The following is a 21,217-nucleotide window of genomic DNA, read 5'->3' as shown; positions in this document are numbered from 1 at the left end:
CTGCAACTTCTGCCTCTCAGGTTCAGGCAATTCTTCTGCCTCAGCCTCCCGAGTAGCTGGGACTACAAGTGCGTGCCACCATGCCCGGCTAATTTTTTGTATTTTTAGTAGAGACAGAGTTTCACCGTGTTAGCCAGGATGGTCTCAATCTCCTGACCTCATGATCCACTTGTCTCAGCCTCCCAAAGCGTTGGGATTACAGGCGTGAGCCACCGTACCCGGCCTAGAAACATTCTTAAATAGCAGCAGAATTGTGACCATGCGGATTTCATGTAAGTCTCTTTTGTAAAGATGTACTTACATATTTAGCATAGCTAAACGTAAGTAATTTAATCCTATATCATTTGTGCAGGTAAAAATTCTCCTAAGAAAAATTCAGCTTAGATTATGTTTCCTGATTTTCACTTCTGCAAATTTAGCCACTGTGCGATTGAGACAAATTCAGTGTTGGTATAAACCTGAATTTGCACAGACTTATATGCTGCAGAAAACTTGTTTCTTACCTTCCTTTCTGAGCACTTCGGGCGGATGCCCTCCTTTATCAAGGTTAAATGGACAAAACAGATGTGAAGATTTTTCTTGGTAGAGAAGGTATCTTAAGTTTCAATAGAACGGAGGATAGTATATGACAAAGGAAAGGAAGGCCACGTGCTGCTGCTTCTAGAGTGGTTACTGCATTAAAAACTCAAACTGTAACTATGTTATTTAGTTGCAAAAATTTAGCTCAATCACCCACATAATTGTAACATTCTTCGGTAATATGTAATTAAATTGCATTTTAGAGACGGCATCTTTTTTTTTTTTTTTTTCCTTTTTAAGACGGAGTCTTGCTGTGTTGCCCAGGCTGGAGTGCAGTGGCGGGATCTTGGCTCACTGCAAGCTCTGCCTCCTGGGTTCAGGTGTGTCTCCTCACTCAGCCTCCTGAGTAGCTGGGGTTACAGGCACCCGCCATCATGCCTGGCTAGTTTTTGTATTTTTTAGAGACAGGGTTTCACCATGTTGGCCAGGCTGGTCTTGAACTCCTGACCTCAAGTGATCCACCTGCCTTGGCCTCCCAAAGTGCTGGGATTAGGAGAATTTTTATCAGAATTTTTACCTGCATGAGCCCCCGTGCCCGGCTTAAATTGCATTTTAAATGCCATCTGACAGTTTAGTGGATATGTGAGGAGAAGGAGCCGAGCAAAAATTTGTTAAACATGTAAAGGCTTCTATCTGACTGAATAGTTAGCACATGCATTTTAATCTAGATGTATTATAATGTACCTGGGATTTGTTTTAATCAAGTATGGTGAGGCCAACAGATCAGGAGGTGACTGCCATGAAGAAAGAAGCTCTTACTCACAGTTCACTAGAAACAGGAGGCATAACCCCCCACATGGGGCCATAGGGGAAAGCACCTGCATAGGTCAGGGGGCAGAAAAAGTGAGGGGAAAGAACAGGTGAAAGACAGTATTGGGAGGCAGGGGAAAGGGCTGACCAGGTTTGAGATTGGCTAGTTTGAATAATTTCAGAGTGCTCCAGGGTGCATCAGCTGCCTGTAGTCGTATTTGTCTGATGCCTGGGGGCAGAGGAAAATTGCCTCCTGGAGTGTAAAAGCCAGATAGAGGAGCTGGTTCAGAATATGACTCTGGATTGGTTGGTTTACGTATCAAAGGTGTGGTCTTAGGCAAGTCAGGCAAGTCTTTTACCATCTCTCAGAATGAGTTAGTTGTGGGAGGGGCAGTCTCTCTGGGATTAGCAAGGCCCCCAATGTCAAACCATAAAAAAAATACAGACAATGAAAAACAGAATTAATACAGCAGGACTCAGAATATTTACAGCAAGGGGAAACAGTCAGTTGCCTTCCTGGTTTCATGAAGTATCTAATGCAGTGCCATTGATATGTGCTGTAAATATTACTGGACACATTACTTGCATGTATTTCAGATTAAGATGAGATCACGCTAAGAATCTCGTTTATGGGCTGTTTGGCATTTTCTTGGCGCCTGAAGTTGTGCTAATCAGGTGACAGTAACAATTTCCTTTTTGAGATATTTCCAGATTTAGACCTACCTTCTTAGAGTTTAAGTCAGAGGGTATGATGGTTAATTTTATGTTCCAGTTTGACTAGGCTATGGGGTGCCGAGAAGTTTGGTGAAACGGTATTCTGGGTGTGCCTGTGAGGGTGTTTCTGGATGAGAGTAACATTTGAATGGGTAGATTGAGCAAAGCAGATTGTCTTCCCTCATGTGGGTTGGCCTTACGCAATCAGCTGAAGCCTGAATAGAACAAAAAGGCTCACATTCCCATGAATGAGAGACAGTCAGCCCTCCCTGCCTGGGTATCTTGGAGCTGGGACATCGTATGTTCTCCTGCCTTGAGACTCAACTGAAACATGGCTTGTCCTGTGTCTTGAGCTGGTGTTGAGACTGAAACTGTACCATAGGCTCTCCCGGGTCTTCAGCTTGCTGACTACAGATCTGGGACTTAGCTTCCATAATCTTGTGAGTCAGTTTCCAGGAATGTCCTTCATGTAATAGGGAAATGATGATGTTTGCTTTGGTTGCCTCCCTTGTTCCTTTCACCTCCTCTAGTTAAATCTTGTTTTGACCCTTCATTGGCTGTGGGCGCAGGGAGTTTTCCCGTGTTCCAGGAGGTAGCCAGGTTGTAACTAGCAAGCATTGCTATGTTTGTATTTCTGATAAATTTTCTAAAAGAGATCTCAGAACAAAGGGTCCTAACTCACCAAGGATCCAGGTATTTGTTGTGATTTACTTTCTTATTCAAAATACATATTAGATATTGTATCTAATTTTGTATTTGTAATTTTGGGTTATGAAACCCCAAATTTGAAGCCCCAAATTATATAGGCTTCAATGCCCATAAAACCCAGATCTGCCCCTTCTTAGAAGCCTGTCCCTCTAGGAGACAGCATGTGGGGCCACCCAGGGATGCAGGACTCTTCTGCTCTGCCCCATCTCAGCAGAGGGGTCATCCCTGGAGCTGGAAGGTGCAGACTGGGAATTGCTCCCTCTCTGAATTGCTAGCTCCTGCTAATGCCTGCATTGCTGCTGCAAAGGATATTCAGAAAAAGTTCCTCATCAGAAAAAGAATTCATGCTAGCTCTGGCCCTGCTGCTGATGCAGTGTGTGATACCCTTGAGTGACCTCGCCTCTTGGAACCTCAGTTTCCCCATTTGTAAAGTGATATCAATACTTCCAGTGTGGGCTCTGGTTTGGGCCCTCTGAATTGTAAAGCTCTATGCACATGGGAGGATGTATGATTATAAGTTGTGTTGCTATTACTTGTGTTGTTAATATCTTGCTATTATTGAAATATGTCCAAACCTTAACATTTCAGTGACTAAAGAGCAAAACCAGTGTTTACTCTGACATACTGTTTTTTTGATTTTCCATTCATTAACTCATTTTAAGTTTTTATTGTGTAAACTTTCATCAAACGTGTACAAAAATAGACTGCCACAAGGAACGCCCATCTATATCCATCCACTGATTTCAAATTATTGCCAACTCATGGCCCATTTTGTTTCATCTACACTCCTACCCACTTACACCTCCTAAAATATTTTCAAGCACATTCTGAGTCATTTCAGCTATAAGAATCTCAGTGTATATTTCTCAAAGATAAAGACTCTTAAAAAATTAAATCAGTACTATTATTGTACCTTGCCCTTCTCTGCCAAAAACTTAATTTCCTTCTTTTCAGTTTATTTAGTAAACTAAAATTTAGTAACAGGGAGGCTGACGCAGGTGAATCACCTGAGGTCAGGAGTTTGACACCAGCCTGGCCAACATGGTGAAACTCTGTCTATATTAAAAATATAACAATTAACTGGGTGTTGTGGTGGGCGCCTGTAATCCCAGCTATTCAGGAGGCTGAGACAGGAGAATCGCTTGAATCCAGGAGGAGGAGGTTGCAGTGAGCCGAGATCATGCCACTGCACTCCAGCCTGGGCAACAGAGTGAAACTCTGTTAGAAAAAAACAAAGCAAAACATATATTCACTCTCATCTCCCACCTTACTCCATGGGATTCAACCAAGCTACTTTAACTTTTTTTTTTTGAAATAGAGTCTTGGTCTGTGGCCCAGACTGGAGTGCGGTGAGGCAATCTCCACTCACTGCAACCTCTTCTTCCTGGATTCAGGTGATTCTCCTGCCTCAGCCTCCCTAGTAGCTGGGATTATAGGAACATACCACCATGCCTGGCTAATTTTTGTATTTTTAGTAGAGACGGGGTTTTGCCCTGTTGCCCAGGCTGGTCTCAAACTCCTGAGCTCAAGCGTTGCACCCGCCTTGGCCTCCCAAAGTGCTGGGATTATTTTATTTTCACTCAAATTTAAAGTAGCTTGGGCCAGGCCTGGTGGCTCAGGCCCGTCAATTGCAGCGCTTTGGGAGGCCGAGGTGGGTGGATCTCTTGAGGCCAGGAGTTTGAGACCAGCCTGGCCAACATGGCGAAATCCTGTCTCTACTAAAAGTAGAAAAATTAGCTGGACTAAAAGTAGAAAAATTAGCTGGGCATGGTTGTGGGTGCCTGTAATCCCAGCTACTCCAGAGACTTGAGGCATGAGAATCACTTAAGCCCAGGAGGCGGAGGCTGCAGTGAGTGGAGATCATGCTGCTGCACTCCAGCCTGGGCAACAGAGCGAGGCTGTCTCAAAAACAAAATAAAATAATTTCAGCCAATAGGCATTTTTCCTGAATTATTAGTTTGAATTAAGTTCTGTTGCTTAGTCATGTGACCTTAGGCAAGTTCTCTATCTCTACTCAAACCCTCAGTTTTATCATCTGTAAAATGGGAATTGTATTTATAAGGTTATGAGGAGTCTTTGAGACAGCACAAGTACAACTGATAAACAAGAAATGTTAGTTATATTTTCGATGATAGTTTTTTTTTTTTTGAGACAGAATCTTGCGCTGTTGCCAGGCTGGAGTGCAGTGACGCGATCTTGGCTCATTGCAACCTCCGCCTTCTGGGTTCAAGCGATTCTCATGCTTCAGCTTTCCCAGTAGCTGGGATCACAGGCATGTGCCACCACATCCAGCTAATTTTCATGTTTTTAGGAGAGATGGGGTTTCACCATGTTGGCCAGGATGGTCTCGATCTCCTGACCTCATGATCTACCTGCCTTGGCCTCCCAAAGTGCTGAGATTACAGGCATGAGCCACCATACCTGGCCAAAATAGGTTATTTTCCTACCAAATCCTGTCTTCTGGATGTGAAATAAGAAAATATTTGGTTAAGAGGTGTAAATAACTGATAATAGCATTAGGGCTGACTTAATTAATTAAATATGCCCAGAAAGCCCAGGTGGGAGGATTTAGTTGAGGAGGAGGAGGAGTTTTCCAGCAGTCCTTCCACCTGGGCACCAGGTGTAAGCCTGATCCATGCTGTGTACACAGTGCTCGCTGGTGCCCTGAGACTGGAAGCTACAGAGATCCAGACCGACAGCTCACAGTAAGCTTGGCCCGGGTCTAGCGGGAGGAACAGGGTAGGTGACAAGAGCTGGAGCCTGTTTGTTGTCTGTTTTCTGCTTTGATTTTGGAAGTGTTCTGCAAAGCGATCTGTTAAAGGTTGACCCTGTGGTTATTGAAACCCAAAGCAGAGTGGGCCCAGCCTGGCCTAGGCTTGAGAGGAGACAATTGTAAGTCAAAGACCCACTGTGTCCTCAAAAGCAAAAATAGCTGAAGGGTTGATGACAATCCTTGGCTTGGTGGATCTTTCATTAAGAATGCTCTGAGTAATCCTTGGCCAGCAGCTCTGTTTGAACTCTGCCAGGTGCCCTGGCTGCTCACAAACCATGTCATGTGACATAAGATTAGGAAACTTTTGACACAGGCAGTCTGTATTGCTTGTCCAGGAAGGGCTGTAGTGGAAAGGTATGAAGTCCCAAAGACTTGTCCATACCAGGTCTGGAACCAGGGGCCAGTGATGGAAGTAGGGGATGCCCAGTCAGCTGTCTTATCTTTCAATCAACAGGGACTTTACTTTTCCAGTTAGACTGCGGTCGTATCAAAGCATTCATTCTGATTCTTTGAAGGAGGGATGCAATCAATTTAGAATTAATAGAGGAATATTAATCTAACTTAAAAGCATAACACTATTTGATTATAAAATATATATTGCATGTGCCGTTTGGTACATGAAAGTTAAATTTACTTTATTTATTGATTTTTTTCCTTTTTTCTCTTTCTTTCTTTTTTTTTTTTTTTTCAGAGTCTCATTCTATTGCTGAGGCTGGAGTGCAGTGGCATGATCTCGGCTCACTGCAACCCCTGCCTCCTGGGTTTAAGCAATTCTTGTGCCTCAGCCTCTCAAGCAGCTGGGATTACAAGTGTGCGCCACCACGCCTGGCTAATTTTTGTATTTTTAATAGAGAGCGGGTTTCGATATGTTGGCCAGGCTAGTCTTAAATTCTTGACCTCAAGTGATCTGCCCACCTTGGCCTCCTGAAGTGCTGGGATTACAGGCGTGAGCCACCACATCTGGCCGGTAGTTAATTCTTATTTCTTAAAAAGGTTAAGTGTTTCAGGCCATCTTCTGAGAAATCATATCAGATTTATGCTCCTTGCTGACAGAAGTTTTCAGTTTTCTATTTCTTCTCTGCTGACTTTAGGGTCCAGTTTGGTCTTCTTTTTTTTTTTTTTTTTTTTTTGAGACGGAGTCTTGCTCTGTCGCCAGGGCTGGAGTGCTGTGGCCGGATCTCAGCTCACTGCAAGCTCCGCCTCCCGGGTTTAAACCATTCTCCTGCCTCAGCCTCCGGAGTAGCTGGGACTACAGGCGCCCGCCACCTCGCCCGGCTAGTTTTTTGTATTTTTAGTAGAGACGGGGTTTCACCACGTTAGCCAGGATGGTCTTGATCTCCTGACCTCGTGATCCGCCCGTCTCGGCCTCCCAAAGTGCTGGGATTACAGGCTTGAGCCACCGCGCCCGGCCCTTTTTTTTTTTTTTTTTTTTTTTTTTCTTTTGAGACGGAATCCCACTCTGTTGCCCAGGCTGGAGTGCAGTGGTGTGATCTCAGCTCACAGTCACCTCCACCTTCCAGGTTCTAGCAATTCTTGTACTTCAGCTTTCAGAGTAGCTGGGATTACAGGTGTGGGCAACCACGTCCCCCAGGTCCAGCTAATTTTTTCTAATTTTTGAAGAGACCAGGTTTCACCACATTGGCCAGGCTGTTCTGAAAGTCCTGATCTTAAGTGACCCACCCACTTCAGCCTCCCTAAAGTGTTGGGATTACAGGCATAAGCCTCCTTTTTTTTTCTTTTTTTGCCTTCTGGTTAAGATTGTGTGGCTGGCCGGGCAGGGTGGCTCACACCTGTACTACCAGCATTTTGGGAGGCCGAGGCAGGTAGATTACTTGAGGTCAGGAGTTCAAGACCAGCCTGGCCAACATGGTGAAACCCCATCTCTACTAATAATACAAACTTAGCTGGGTGTGGTGGCAGGCACCCGTAATCCCAGCTACTCGTGGGTGCTGAGGCAGGAGAATCGCTTGAACCCGGGAGGTGGAGGTTGCAGTGAGCCGAGATCCAGCCTGGGCGACAGAGCAAGATTCCGCCTCAAAAAAAAAAAAAAAAAGAAAGAAAGATTGTGTGGCTGTTACTTCCTTCAACTGTTTCTTTCTCTGCTTGTTGCTATAGACTTACTTTAGGTCAATGTCAGTAATTCCTGTTGGTTCCTAAGTGATGTTTTCTGATGCCACTTCTAATATCAAATATATGTTATCTTTTTCAATACCAATCAGTACCAGCTAGGTGCTCAGTAATTCAATTCAGTTGTGACATTAGCTTCCGGAGTTAGTGGAGGCCCCGTAGTTTAAAGCTCAGTCCTGCAAGACTGCCCTCACTTCAGATGCCAGCAAGGCAGGGCATCTGCTGCTGGCCCCAGGGGGACCTGCACCTGTGTCTGGCCAACTACAAATTCCAAGGCTCCCATGATCCATCCTCCTCAGGTTCGATAATCAGCTAGAACTACTCAAAGAACTCAGGGGAACACTCCACCTCGGTTTACTGGTTTAGTATAAGGGATACAGCTCAGGAATTGCCATATGGAAGAGACATACAGGGCAAGGTAGCAGGGTGGTGCAGAGCTTCCAGGCCCTCTCTGGTCACACCACCATCCAGCACATCAGTGAGTTCACCAACCTGGAAGCTCTTGTCTTATTGTTGAAGAGTTTTTATAGAGCTCAGTTTCCAGCCCCACTCCCCTTCCCAAGGTTGGAGGTGGGGCTGAGAGTTCCAGCCCTCTAATCACAGTCACATGTTTGGTTTTTCTGGTGACCAGCCCCATCCTGAAGCCATCTAGGGATCCCACCTTGAGTCACCTTACTAGCATAAACTCAGGGACTCATTATGAAAAACAAATGACACTTCCATCACTCAGGTAATCCCAAGGGTTTTAGGAACTTTGTGCTAGGAGCCAGGAACAAAGAATATGTTTTATATTACACCATGGTTTAAAAGTGGCATTTAGGCTGGGTGGGGTGGTTTATGCCTGTAATCCAGCACTTTGGGACGGTGAGGTGGGCAGATTACAGGAGGCCAGCCTGGCTAAAATGGTGAAACCCCGTGTCTACTAAAAATACAAAAAATTAGGTGGGCATGGGGGCGCGTGCCTGTAATCCCAGCTACTCAGGAGGCTGAGACAGGAAAATCGCTTGAACTCGGGAAGTGGAAGTTGCAGTGAGCTGAGATCTCCTCACTGCCCTCCAGCCTGGGTGACAGAGCCAGACTCAAAAAAGAAAAAAAAAAGAAAAAAAAAAAAAAGAAGTGGCATTAAAAAATTATGATTCTTGCCCTGGTTTGTTTCTTTGACATTGCATCATGCTCCACCTTCTCCACAGGCAGGGCTGGATTATGGTTCTGGGTTTTCTGATTTGGAAGTTTAGGTGAAGTTACATTGTTAGAATTAGAGAGTAATTGAGATTTTTCGGCATTTTGAAACTTGGACATTCCCTCTAACATATTCTTTTGTGTTTTTGAAGTTGTTGCTTATAGTTCGAAAGTGAAATTTGACTGCAAAGGCCAGCACATTCTGCTATGTGACTGTCAATGATGTCAATAAAACTGGTTCAGAGGACTTTTTATTTATAAATACTGAATCCAGGAATAGGCTATGGATAATTAATGAAATAAAGCAGAAGTAGCCTTCTTGGCTGAATGAGAGAAATATGTGTGTACATTTTCAAGAGAGAAACCATGAGGTGTTAGCCTGGAAGGGAGCTAGTGAAGTGGCTACATTGACTGGGGTGTATACCCATGGTTTATTGTCTTGCGCCAGGAAAATTTAGGACACGGACACACACAAGGAGTTTAGGAGTGGAGGTTTCATAGGCAGAAGAAAAAGAGAAAGAAAAACAAGGCCGGGCGCGGTGGCTCAAGCCTGTAATCCCAGCACTTTGGGAGGCCGAGACGGGCGGATCACGAGGTCAGGAGATCGAGACCATCCTGGCTAACATGGTGAAACCCCGTCTCTACTAAAAATACAAAAAACTAGCCGGGCGAGGTGGTGGGCGCCTGTAGTCCCAGCTACTCCGGAGGCTGAGGCAGGAGAATGGCGTGAACCCGGCAGGCGGAGCTTGCAGCGAGCTGAGATCCGGCCACTGCACTCCAGCCCAGGAGACACAGCAAGACTCTGTCTCAAAAAAAAAAAAAAAAAAAAGAGAAAGAAAAACAACTCTACTGAGAGAGAGGGGCCTTCTGAGTGGAAAGACCCGGCCGGTGGTGGATGTATCAGATTTTACAGTCAGGTTGGTGGAGGCCGTGTCTGATTTAATAGGGCTCACAGATTGGTTTGATCAGGTATGATGTTTACATAGTGCATCAGGAAGGCTGGCCTCCCCACCCTAATCTTATTATGCAAATGAACGTTCCCCTCAGTTGGGGCCATCTTGTCTGCTCCTTACTGTACACATGGCTGACAGAGGGAAAATGGAGCCGCCATCTTGAACATGATTGGCACAACTTCCAGCATCTATGTCTGCATCTCGATTTTACAGGCTGCTCTTTGTTAGACAGGAAAATGACTTGGGCCTGCTTTTCATTAAAATGAAAACCTTACCGAGGACTTCCATACCCTCACTGTCTGCCTGAATAATTTTTTCTCAACTCTTGTACCACCAGGAGGCCAAACAGCCTCAGATGGGGTGGCTGGAAATCAGAAACTTAGCCAGGCCTCCTCCTGCCCCTGCCCCATGGGGTTCTTTCTATGGGGCTTTTTCCATGGGGATAGATATAGTGTCAGGACCATGAAAACATGATTTTTATTTTCTGGAAAGTGAGAAGTTTTGCGCTGTGATTCTATCATTCTGTGGACATTTAGAAAGAAAGGCAGGATGTGATGACTGGGTATGCACCATGAAATATCTTCTTCCTTCCGTATGAAACATCCATGTCTTACTTGGTGATTTCTTCTTCTCTTCAATCTAAAAAAAATCTGTTTGAGTAATTTAAGAAATTTTAGGCCGGGCGCGGTGGCTCAAGCCTGTAATCCCAGCACTTTGGGAGGCCGAGGCGGGCGGATCATGAGGTCAGGAGATCGAGACCATCCTGGCTAACGCGGTGAAACCCCGTCTCTACTAAAAAATACAAAAAACTAGCTGGGCGAGGTGGCGGGCGCCTGTAGTCCCAGCCACTCGGGAGGCTGAGGCAGGAGAATGGCGTAAACCTGGGAGGCGGAGCTTGCAGTGAGCTGAGATCCGGCCACTGCACTTCAGCCTGGACCACAGAGCGAGACTCCCTCTCAAAAAAAAAAAAAAAAAAAAAAAGAAATTTTAAATGTGTAATGTATTAAAGAAAATTTGAGAAAAGTACACACAAAGAAGAGGAAAAATAATTATAATCATATTAAAACCATTGCTAATATTTAGGTATCAGTACCTTGAAAAATGGTTTCCCTTTTCTGGGAAGTTGTAGAAAGTATACCTTTTTTTTTTTTTTTCCCATTTAACATTATCACACAAGCATTGTTTTGTTGCTGTTGAGACATATTGTTCTAAAGGTCATAGAGATAGTATGGTGTAGTGGTTTAAAGTAGAGGCTCTGACACCAAAATACCTGGGTACAAATCACAGTCCACCCATGGGCTGTATAACCTTGACAGTCACTTAACTGCTATCTGCCTTAGTTTTACCATCTGTTAAATGGGAATGATAGTGGTAGCCAACTCACAAGTTACATGCTTACGTAGAGGGCTTAGTAAATGTTAATTGTCATCTAAAGGAAGATTTTATTAATATTAATTTTATTTATTTATTTTGAGACAAGGTCTCCCTCTGTCCCCAGGCTGGAGTGCAGTGGTGAAATCACAGATCACTGTGGCCTTGACCTCCTGGGCTTAAGTGATCCTTCCACTTCAGCCTCTCTAGTAGCTGGATGCACCAATATGCCTGGCTAATTTTTTTTTTTTTAAATAGAGATGGGGTTTCCCTATGTTTTCCATGCTGGTCTCAAACTCCTGGGTGATCCCCCACTCTCGGCCTCCTAAAGTGCTGGGGTTACAGGTGTGAGCCACCATGCCCAGCCAATATTAATGTATGTGTATAGTAGAGACTTCTATAAAATACATAAAAGCTGAAGAAATCAAAATCACTCATTATTCTAAAACCCAGAGAAAACCACTTACCAGTGTTAAGATTTTGGCTTTGTTTTTTCTAATACATTTTCTCTTACATAGTTGAGAGAATATTACATTTCTAATTTGTTTCCTGATCATGATGTAAACATTATATATATATATATATATATGAAGAGAGAGAGAGAGAGAGAGACAGAGTCTCACTCTGCCACCCAGGTTGGAGTGCAGTGGCACGATCTCTCAGCTCATTGCAACCTCTGCCTCCTGGGTTCAAGCAATTCTCATGGCTCAGCCTCCCTAGTAGCTGGGATTACAGGTGCACACCACCACGCCTGGCTAAAAATTTTTGTATTTTTACTAGAGACAGGGTTTCGCCATATTGGCCAGGGTTGTCTTGAACTGCTGACCTTAGGTGTTCCACCTGCCTTGGCCTCCCAAAGTGCTGGGATTACAGGTGTGAACCACCACACCTGGCCTATGTAATGTTTATGAACATAATTTTAAAAGACTACAGAAATCATCTTGGGTTCCATGTTTTAGTTAACCCTTCCCCAGTGTTTTGATATTTGGATTGCTCTCTGTCCCCATATTAAAGTGGTGTCCTGAGCCTTTCCTGGCCTGTGTGGAGCCTGCAGTTTTTTTTTTTTCTGTCCCCAGGACATAATTAGCCCTAATCCACAAGCCAATTAACAGAGGGGTGACCAGATTATGAATACATTTGTGAAAAACATCTTTGTAGTGGTTTTTCTTCTTCAGTATTAGAGTTTATTTCCTTAGATTAGATTCCTAGAAATGGAAATGCAGGGTCAAAGCGTAAGTTTCCAGAAGGGTTGTATTGACTCTAGACTCCTGGAAACACTGTATGTGCCTGTTCTACTTACCGTGGGCCTCCAAGTCCCCTTCGTACAGCTCTAGGTTGCTCCTCAGATCTGAAATACTGGAGAAGTTGTTGGGGCACCAAGACTCTGGAATAAAGTTAATCTTAGCCCCTCGGCTCCTCTTTCCTATTCCCTATTATTTTTCCGCCTCTCCAAGGCCTTTCTTTTTATAGCCCCTTTGCCCTCTCAGCTTTCTCTAATCCCCTTGTGCAGACTTCCTCTTCTCCAGTCGGGAGGGGGAAAATGATATAATGAAGTCATTTCATTAAGAAGTTAGTAACCTTAGCAGCTGTGTTAATCCCCAGCTGAACACTTGCATTTTAATAAAGGGTTCTTGGAGCAGTGTTGAACCTTAAGCACTGGACTTGACGGTAGGATTTGGGGCACTGTCATACCCAGGGAGGGAGATATGAGTCGGGGTCACTCAAGGTTTACAAGTGGATGGGGTCCTGGATGTTGGGCCAGCTTTGTGCGTGGGGTGAAGCAAAGGTCAGTCTCTGAGAAGCCTTAATTTCCTCTCTGCCAAAGCACTCACTGCTCAGAGTAGAAACAGGTTTTCTTAAAGGTAAAGTGAGTCTCTCGGAGGAACTGTTAAGGAGAAATTGTTTACTGAATTGGATGTAATAAGAGACTGGTCAGCAGCATGTGCAGATTCCTTCAGTAAAATATAACTTTATGATACCAGGTAGGGCTCCTGTTATGGCTTTCTGAAATCATCTGGTTGAAATTGCTAGAGGTGTGGAGGGCCTTCACTTGTGTGTCTGTAGCCAGTGATTTAATTACATTGTATTTCCCTGGGCAAGCAGAGCCAGGAGGCCTCTGGATGGGGGCTGCGGCCTTGATTGCCTTGGTGGGTACTCTGAGTTGCAGAAGGTGGGTTTCTTGCTAGATGGTTTCTGTTTCAGCAAGGTCTCAGGTGCTTTTTACTGCAAGGAATGTTGTAGGTCTCTAATTGTGGACTCGTGTATCAGTTTTAATGGACTGAAAACCCAAAGAAAGCATTGGAGAGTGTACCTCAGTGGAGAATGGGCCAACAGCTGGATACAGCCAGATGGTGCCCTAGATCTTATGGATGGACAAGGATGGGCACAGACAGGTTATTAGGAAAGAATTAAAGAATTGGGGAATTTGGTTCAAAGTCCTCGATAGCCTGAGCGTAGGAGGAAGGGGAGAAATGGAAAGTATAGTCAATTGATAGCTACCAATTGGGTGCTCTCAGGAGGCCTTGGGACCATAGCCAGCGGGAAAAGTGGTCTTGAGAGATGATGGGGACCAGTGGGAGTGGGCCCGATGCTGGCCTCTGTTCCTCCTGGGAAGAAAACGCTTCAGTCCCATGATGGTTTCTACCTTGGCACTCATAGCCCTGTCTCTTTCCTTCCAGACTGATCCTGCCTGAAGATGGTGCCACTGGTGGCTGTGGTATCGGGGCCCCGTGCCCAGCTCTTTGCCTGCCTGCTCAGGCTGGGCACTCAGCAGGCCGGCCTCCTTCAGCTGCACACCGGGGCCAGCCATGCAGCCAGGAACCATTATGAGGTGCTGGTGCTGGGTGGGGGCAGTGGTGGGATCACCATGGCCGCCCGCATGAAGAGGAAAGTGGGTGCAGAGAATGTGGCCATTGTTGAGCCCAGTGAGGTAAGCCTCCCCCTTTGAGGGCCTGGGTGTGTGTGTACGTGTGTGTGTGTGTGTGTGAGTGTGTGTGTGTGTTCTGGGGTTGGGTATGACTATCAAGCAATGGGTCTTCATGTGTCCAGGCTAGGGCTTCTCCTGGCCACAGAAAGCAGCCTATCCAAAAGGACTGGGAGGAAGTGGAGGGAAAGACAGGGAGGACAGATCTCTTGGCTTTTACTGTTCTCCTCTGTATTAGTTTCTTAGGGCTGCCATAACTAATTACTACAAATTGGGTAGCTTAAAACAACAAACATCTATTCCCTCACAGTTCTGGAGGCTAGAAGCCTGAAACCAAGCTATGGGCAAGGCCACGCCCCCCCTGCAGCCTGGGTGACAGGGATGGGCAGGCGGCTTTGTCTCATGCCTCTTTCCCAGCTTCTGGTGGTTACCCTGAAATCCTTGCCACTCCCTGGCTTGCAGTTGTGCCACTCCCTTCTCCGCTTCCATCTTCACAGAATGTTCTCTGTGTGTCTCTGTGTCCCTGTGTCTTTACATGACCCTCTTAGAAATCCAAAGTCGTTGGATTTATGGCACACTCTTCAAGAATGACCTCATCTTAATTTGATTACATTTGCAAAGACCCTATTTCCAAATAAGGTCACATTCCCAGGTACGGGGGTTAGAACGTCAACATCCTTCTTTGAGAGAGACACAATTCAACCCACGACACTCTCCCAACGCCAACCTCCTGCCCAGAGGAAAATCAATGGCCGCTGCACCTTCTTATCCGTTCCCGTCTGGAGAAGGGATGATGCGCTGGGGAGCAGGGAGGCCTCTGGAAAGCTGTCAGTGGGCTTAGAAACTTAAATGCAAGGGCAGATTATAAGGGAGAAAAGGTAGCTGACACTAGGAGGGAAGACTGAGTAAGGCACTGTCTCGCAAAAAACACATTAAGATTGTCCAAAAGCTTCAGAAAAATATTCAAGATTTTTGGTGGTTTGCCTAATGTTTCCTGCGGAACTAGGCATGTACAGGTTGGGAGCTGTATCCTTGGGAGAAAAAAGCAAAATGGATCAGGTGCCTGTTTCGGGGGAGGACAGGACAAGGAAGACATACTCCTTTCCAGATTTGTCCCGTTCAAGGGAATGATGTTACCTAGGGCCATGATTTGACAGGAAACTAGGGGGCAGTCTCTATCATTTTCCTTTGTAAAGTGGCATCTCTTCAATTCGGGAACTTATTTTAAATGACAGTGGTCTGCGAGCTGTGTCAGGTGGCCACTCTTTCTGGTGTATGTTGTATTTTAGCTAATGCATGGGTGGGTCTCCCAGTCAGGCTTCTCTTTGTAAGGAGACTGGCTCTTCTGGGACCTGGGCACAATTCAGGTGGCCAGAATCCAGTTTGTCTTGCCCTGTGAGAAAGTACAGGGCAGGAATTTCTGGAAGGAGTTGCCAGAGCCACAGGCTTGGTACTTTCCCTGCTGAGTCTGGTTTAGTGATAGCTGGAGCTGATGTTCATAGTCTAAAAATAAAATCTGAGCTTGTATTTTTGCTCCTCTCACTGTTCAAGATGGACTGGCCATTGATGAGCTCTCTTAAATGGAGACCACTGTCTTCCTCCTCTTGGATCACATTATTGGTTGTAGGGAGACTGCAGAGTCATTCCTGGTGTCCTCGTCACCTCTCTGTGGGTTTTGGCAGTGCTGGCCCGCCACTTTGAGGCATTTTGGCAATATTGAGAGCTCTTGGTCCGCAGTCTACTCTAAGTGGATTGGAATTCTTAGAGGCCATTATATAAATCTGCCCTTTGCCCCTATGTCCAGAACTTTCACAACTAACTTAGATCAAGAATGGACTATCTGCCGGACGCGGTGGCTCAAGCCTGTAATCCCAGCACTTTGGGAGGCCGAGACGGGCGGATCACGAGATCACGAGATCGAGACCATCCTGGCTAACACGGTGAAACCCCGTCTCTACTAAAAAAAATACAAAAAACTAGCCGGGCGTGGTGGCGGGCGCCTGTAGTCCCAGCTACTCGGGAGGCTGAGGCAGGAGAATGGCGTAAACCCGGGAGGTGGAGCTTGCAGTGAGCTGAGATCCGGCCATTGCAGTGAGCTGAGATCCGGCCACTGCACTCCAGCCTGGGCGACAGAGCGAGACTCCGTCTAAAAAAAAAAAAAAAAAGAATGGACTATCTGTTGCCAGGCACAGTGGTTCATCCTGTAATCCCAGCACTTTGGGAGGCTGAGGCAGGCAGATCACCTGAGGTCAGGAGTTCAAGACCAGCCTAGGCAACATGGTGAAACCCTATCTGTGCTAAAAATGCAAAAATTAGCCAGGTGTGGTGGCACATGCCTGTAGTCCCAGCTACTCGGAAGGCTGAGGCAGAAGCATCACCTGAATCCAGGAGGTGGAGGTTGCAGTGAGCCGAGATCATGCCATTGCACTCCAGCCTGGGTGATTGGGTGAGATTGTCAAAAAAAAAAAAAAAAAAAAAGAATGGACCATCTGAAGCAAGAAAACTCCAGAAGATGGTAAAAGTTTGGGCATGCATTGCATTGTGGAGTAGGATCTGGTACTTACTGTCTTTGGGTGTAAAGTCTCTGAGGGTCTGAGAAAGTAGAAGAAAGGCTGATCAGGAAACACAGCTCTCAATGGGCTTGGGAAATGCAGTTGGAAGTGAATGAAGTTTAGAGGACCCCTGGAAGTGGCTGTAAACTTTCCAGACTTACTACTGTCTCCACATGCTCTTGAGGGACCATATTTAGGCTACTGGACTTAATTTTTAAAATATTTGTTCATATGAAGTATCCATAATATGTGTATAGATATGCATGTGTATATAACATGTACATATTAAACACCAAATCAACTTTCAGCAATAAATAATGCAGTGGTCACTAAAGATAGTTTATAGCTTTTTCGATGATCTTGGAAGAATTCTTGTGTTGAGTGACTGTCCTTCAGAACTTACCATAATAGGAGACGCCTAATAGAGGGAGCTAACTTTGTGGGGACCTTTCCATACAATGCTCTAAGAGTCAGGAGGGAGTAACTGAGGGAATCTAGCTCATACTGTTAGCTATGACCCCTTTTGATCAGTGTCAAATTGCAATAAATCTTCAAATACTTTGTTTCTCAGACACATTTCTACCAGCCAATCTGGACACTGGTGGGTGCTGGTGCCAAACAGTTGTCCTCATCGGGTCGTCCCATGGCGAGTGTGATTCCGTCTGGTGTGGAATGGATCAAAGCTAGAGTGACTGAGCTGAACCCAGACAAGAACTGCATTCACACAGACAATGATGACCAGGTAACCACTGGGGCCTTTGGATTTTTTGTTAATCTGATGGCTTGTATTAATACACAACCATCTTAAACGGGATAGCTTTGTGTTGAAAGAGCAGTATATATGCATGAGTGTGCATGAACGTATGTGTGTTGAATACTGCACAAGATGGCAGGGTATATGGTAAGTGTAGGATATATGGAAGGACTGAGTGATATTGAGTTAATAAACAACTAAGGTAAGTATTTGTTGAACACCCACCGTGCACCCTATTGCTTAGTATAGTATCTTGCACCTGAATGTTTATCAAACCATTTGTTTATATGTTACTATGTGTTAAAATAGCAAGCACCTTCCTCTTTCTCTTTTTCTGAAGCAGTCAGATTTTCTACCTGACGCCTAGCCTCCCAGAGCAATGGGATACTGGAAAGTATCCATCCAGCCACCCTAGGGGGCACTCTGCCAGAACTGTAGGGGAATCCTGTGACTCTGAGGTTCATGCCAGCTCTAAGGAGAATTGTTGCTGCAGCTTGAGGCTCATAACTGCTCAGCACCTTTTAGAAGTCACCCACTCTCACCACTCAGAGGTCAAAGCTTTTCAGCAGTGGCTGCCCCATGTTTAACTGAGGTGATAAGAGCAGGATGGTGGAAGGCCTGCTCAGAAGCCATCCGCAGCTTTCTTTCCCCCACCTGCTGCTGAGCCCAGGACAGGGGCAGGCAGTGCAGCCACCGTGCTCTGACCTATTCCAGGTTCCTGTGGTTTTGGGGCTCCCAGAGTGTTATTGGTCTTAATTCTCTGCCTCTTCCCCCTTCAACTGGAGACTGCAGCATTTTCACGGAATTGTAGAATCAGAGTTGGTGAGGATCCTAAAATGTTTCCAAGTCCAACCCTTCCCTCCAACACAGATTCATCTGCTGAGGCATTCTTTTGTTTTTGAGACACGGTCTCACTTTGTTGCCCAGGCTGGTGTGCAGTGGCACAATCTTGGCTCATTGCTACCTCCACCTCCTGGGTTCAAGTGATTCTCCCATCTCTGCCTTCCCCGTAGCAAGATCACTTGAGCCCACGAGGTCGAGGCCAGCCTGGGCAACATAGTGAGACCCTGTCACTACAAAAAAAAAAAAAAAAAAAAATTAAGAAATTAGCTAGGTGTGGTGGTGTGTGCCTGTGTTTCTGGCTACTTGCAAGGCTAAGATGGGAGGATCACTTGAGCCCAGGAGTTCAAGGCTGTGGTGAGCCGTGATTGCGCCACTGCACTCCATCTTGAGTGACAGAGCTGTCTCCAAAAAAAGAAAAAAAAAAAAACAAAAAACACAAAAACAAAAAAAAGAGCACCTGCCATATAGCATTTATGATCCTTGGCTTTCTGGCCTCCATTCATTCATTCATTCTACAAATATTTATTAAGCATCTACTATAAGCCAGGTGCAGTTTTAGGTATTAAGGATACATGAGTGAACAAAAATAGACAAAAATTCTTACTGAACTGGATATTATATTCTAGTCAGTGAGAACATACAATCAACAATAGACTTATATACTGTGTTAGAATATGATGGTTATTTATGGAAAAAATAGAGCTGATTTGGAGCTAATTGGTATTGGGGCACATGGAGGTGGGGGATTGAATTTAAAATAGGTTGGTATTTACATAGTCCATGACCAAGGAGTTCTCTGATAAGTTAACTCTTCATTTTTTTAGACAGGTGGGTTATATGAAAGTTCTGTCTTTACTGAGCCAGAATCCACCTTCCTGTAACCTTTTTTGTATTCTTTCTTGGATACCCAGGATGTTATTGCTTTTAATACACTTAATACCTTTCTTAATACTTTTATTCCTTATTTTGTCCTGTTGTGTATGAGAGAAGAATGTCTTCTGTCTTTTCTGTGGAGAAACCCTTCAGCTGTTTGAAGATGGCTCTTACGTTTTATATAAATTTTCTCTTTAGGTTGATGTGTCCCCCCTGTCCTCATGTCCCTCAATTCTTCCTCACATTTCATGGTTTCCAGTCCCCCCAGCCCCCTCTTTATTCTGCTTTAAACACTATCTGGCTTGTTAGTGCCCCATAAAAGAGGTGCCTGAAAGAGAAGGCAACTTTCTAGAACAGCCTGGAATAGAGTGGAGCCATTCTCTCCCATGATCTCATGTTGCCTAAGTTAGCATTTGCCTTTTTCGTGACAGTTACCATGGTGCTGGTTCATGCTGGGCTTGAGGTCATTGCAAATTTCTGGGCCCTTTTCATACGACCCACAATCGAGTCAGGCTTCCCCCATCCGGAAAAAGTACAGTTGTTACTGATTTTACCTAAAGGCAGGAATGAATATATATAAGCAAATACCTATATGCATAGATATTTATTTTAATTAAAAATTTTATATATGGCTTTTACCCTGTTAGTAGTTCAGAACTTTTTAAATTTTTCTCAATGTCTCCAGAAGACTGGACTGAATTACAGTCAAGATTGTTCTCAATTCACAAGGTTGAGCTTGGTGGCTCTTTTACCTTGCCGGTCTCCTGCATACAGGGCCAGGAGACCTCTCTCATATCACACACAGCATCTCTTTGGTACAGCAGGGCCTGCCTCATTGTTCAGACCCCTTCGAGCTACAGTTCGGAGCCCTCTGTGGTTGGGTTCATGCTCATCTCAAGGAGCAGGTACTTTACTCATCTCTTGGGAATGACAGGCACTAGTAGGTGTTCTCACTGCTGAGTCCTACCTATTACTCCTAAGGTTAGACACTTAGGAAAGCTGTAGTGTCTTGTTTTAGGGCTAGAGAAGTTGGTGCACTGTAGTGGGACTTTCTTCCAATATTTTATGAAGCAAAACTACTTCATATCCAGAAATCAGAAATACACTTGACATCCTCATGTGAGAAATCATCCTGCTGGTTTTAGTTCATCCTCCCAGCCCATCTGGGTCCTTTGGATTTATGACTCTGTCACTCTATTAGCAATTTTTCCTGTTATTCACAGGTGGTTTCATATAAGTTCAAGGTTTTAATTCTGTAACATGTCGCTAGAGAGCTTTTTTAGATGGCATAAAATTAGTCAGTATTCTTTAGCAAATATTATTCAATTGACCAAATCATTCCATTCTGTTTTTTTTGTTTTTTGTTTTTTGTTTTTTTTTTTTTTTTTTTTGTTACGGGGTCTCACTCTGTTGCCCAGGCTGGAGTGCAGTGCTGTGATCTTGGCTCACTGCAACCTCTGCCTCCAGGGTTCAAGTGATTCTCCTGCCCCAGCCGCCTGAGTAGCTGGGATTACAGGCGTGTGCCACCACGCCCAGCTAATTTTGGTGTTTTTAGTAGAGACAGGATTTCGCCATGTTGGCCAGGCTGGTCTTGAACTCCTGACCTCAGATGATCTGCCCACATCGGCCTCCCAAAGTGTTGGGATTACAGGCATGAGCCACTGTGCCCGGCCCATTCCATTCTTAGTTTATACTTTCCCACCTTATTGGTGAAAGACTGAGCTGAAGGCACTGTTGAAACCCAGACTGTGTGTCTCTGACTCTTCCCTGTTCCAGGGGTGTGTTTGTCTGAAACACATCTCAAGGCCCCATGTAGACTGGCCCTTGCTCCTTCTCCAGGCTTAACCCAATTCTATTCTCCCCTTGTTCCTACTCCTGCCATACTGGCCTCTTATTTCCTCAAATGCCTCAGCCTTTTTCTTACCCCAGGACATTTGCACATGCTATTTCCACCTCTATCCCTAGCTATCTCCTACTCGTCTTTAGCTTCTATATGACTCCTTCAGGCAAGGCTTCCTTGACTTCCCAGACTAGGTCAGGTTACCCCTTGATGTGCTATCACAGCATTCTGTAATTTAGTAATTATTTGTGTCATTATCTGGTAATGCCCATCTCACG

General features: G+C 45.0%; 1 protein-coding gene across 5 annotated transcripts in view; it reads left to right on the top strand.

The window, feature by feature from the left end:
* Positions 1-18,334, top strand: part of BLOC1S6 (biogenesis of lysosomal organelles complex 1 subunit 6) — a 74,428-nt gene extending 56,094 nt beyond the window's left edge. For 2 of the 5 annotated variants that reach the window (XM_026449660.2, XM_026449659.2), the window contains 2 exons: positions 13,833-14,083; positions 17,201-18,308. In XM_026449660.2, the coding sequence (XP_026305445.1) occupies positions 13,850-14,083; positions 17,201-17,437 (471 nt within the window). In that variant the 5' untranslated portion in view covers positions 13,833-13,849 and the 3' untranslated portion in view covers positions 17,438-18,308. Of the gene's footprint in view, positions 1-13,832; positions 14,084-17,200 lie in introns of all 5 variants that reach the window. The other 3 variants (XR_003307365.2, XR_003307364.2, XM_026449658.2) reach the window with 3 other exon arrangements.
* Positions 18,335-21,217: the final 2,883 nt, after the last annotated feature.

The sequence above is a fragment of the Piliocolobus tephrosceles genome, chromosome 6, assembly GCF_002776525.5.
Source record: "Piliocolobus tephrosceles isolate RC106 chromosome 6, ASM277652v3, whole genome shotgun sequence".
In the NCBI taxonomy this organism is placed as follows: Eukaryota; Metazoa; Chordata; class Mammalia; order Primates; family Cercopithecidae; genus Piliocolobus; species Piliocolobus tephrosceles.
Note: the sequence above shows the minus strand (reverse complement) of the source record. Positions and strands in the feature narration are given on the sequence as shown.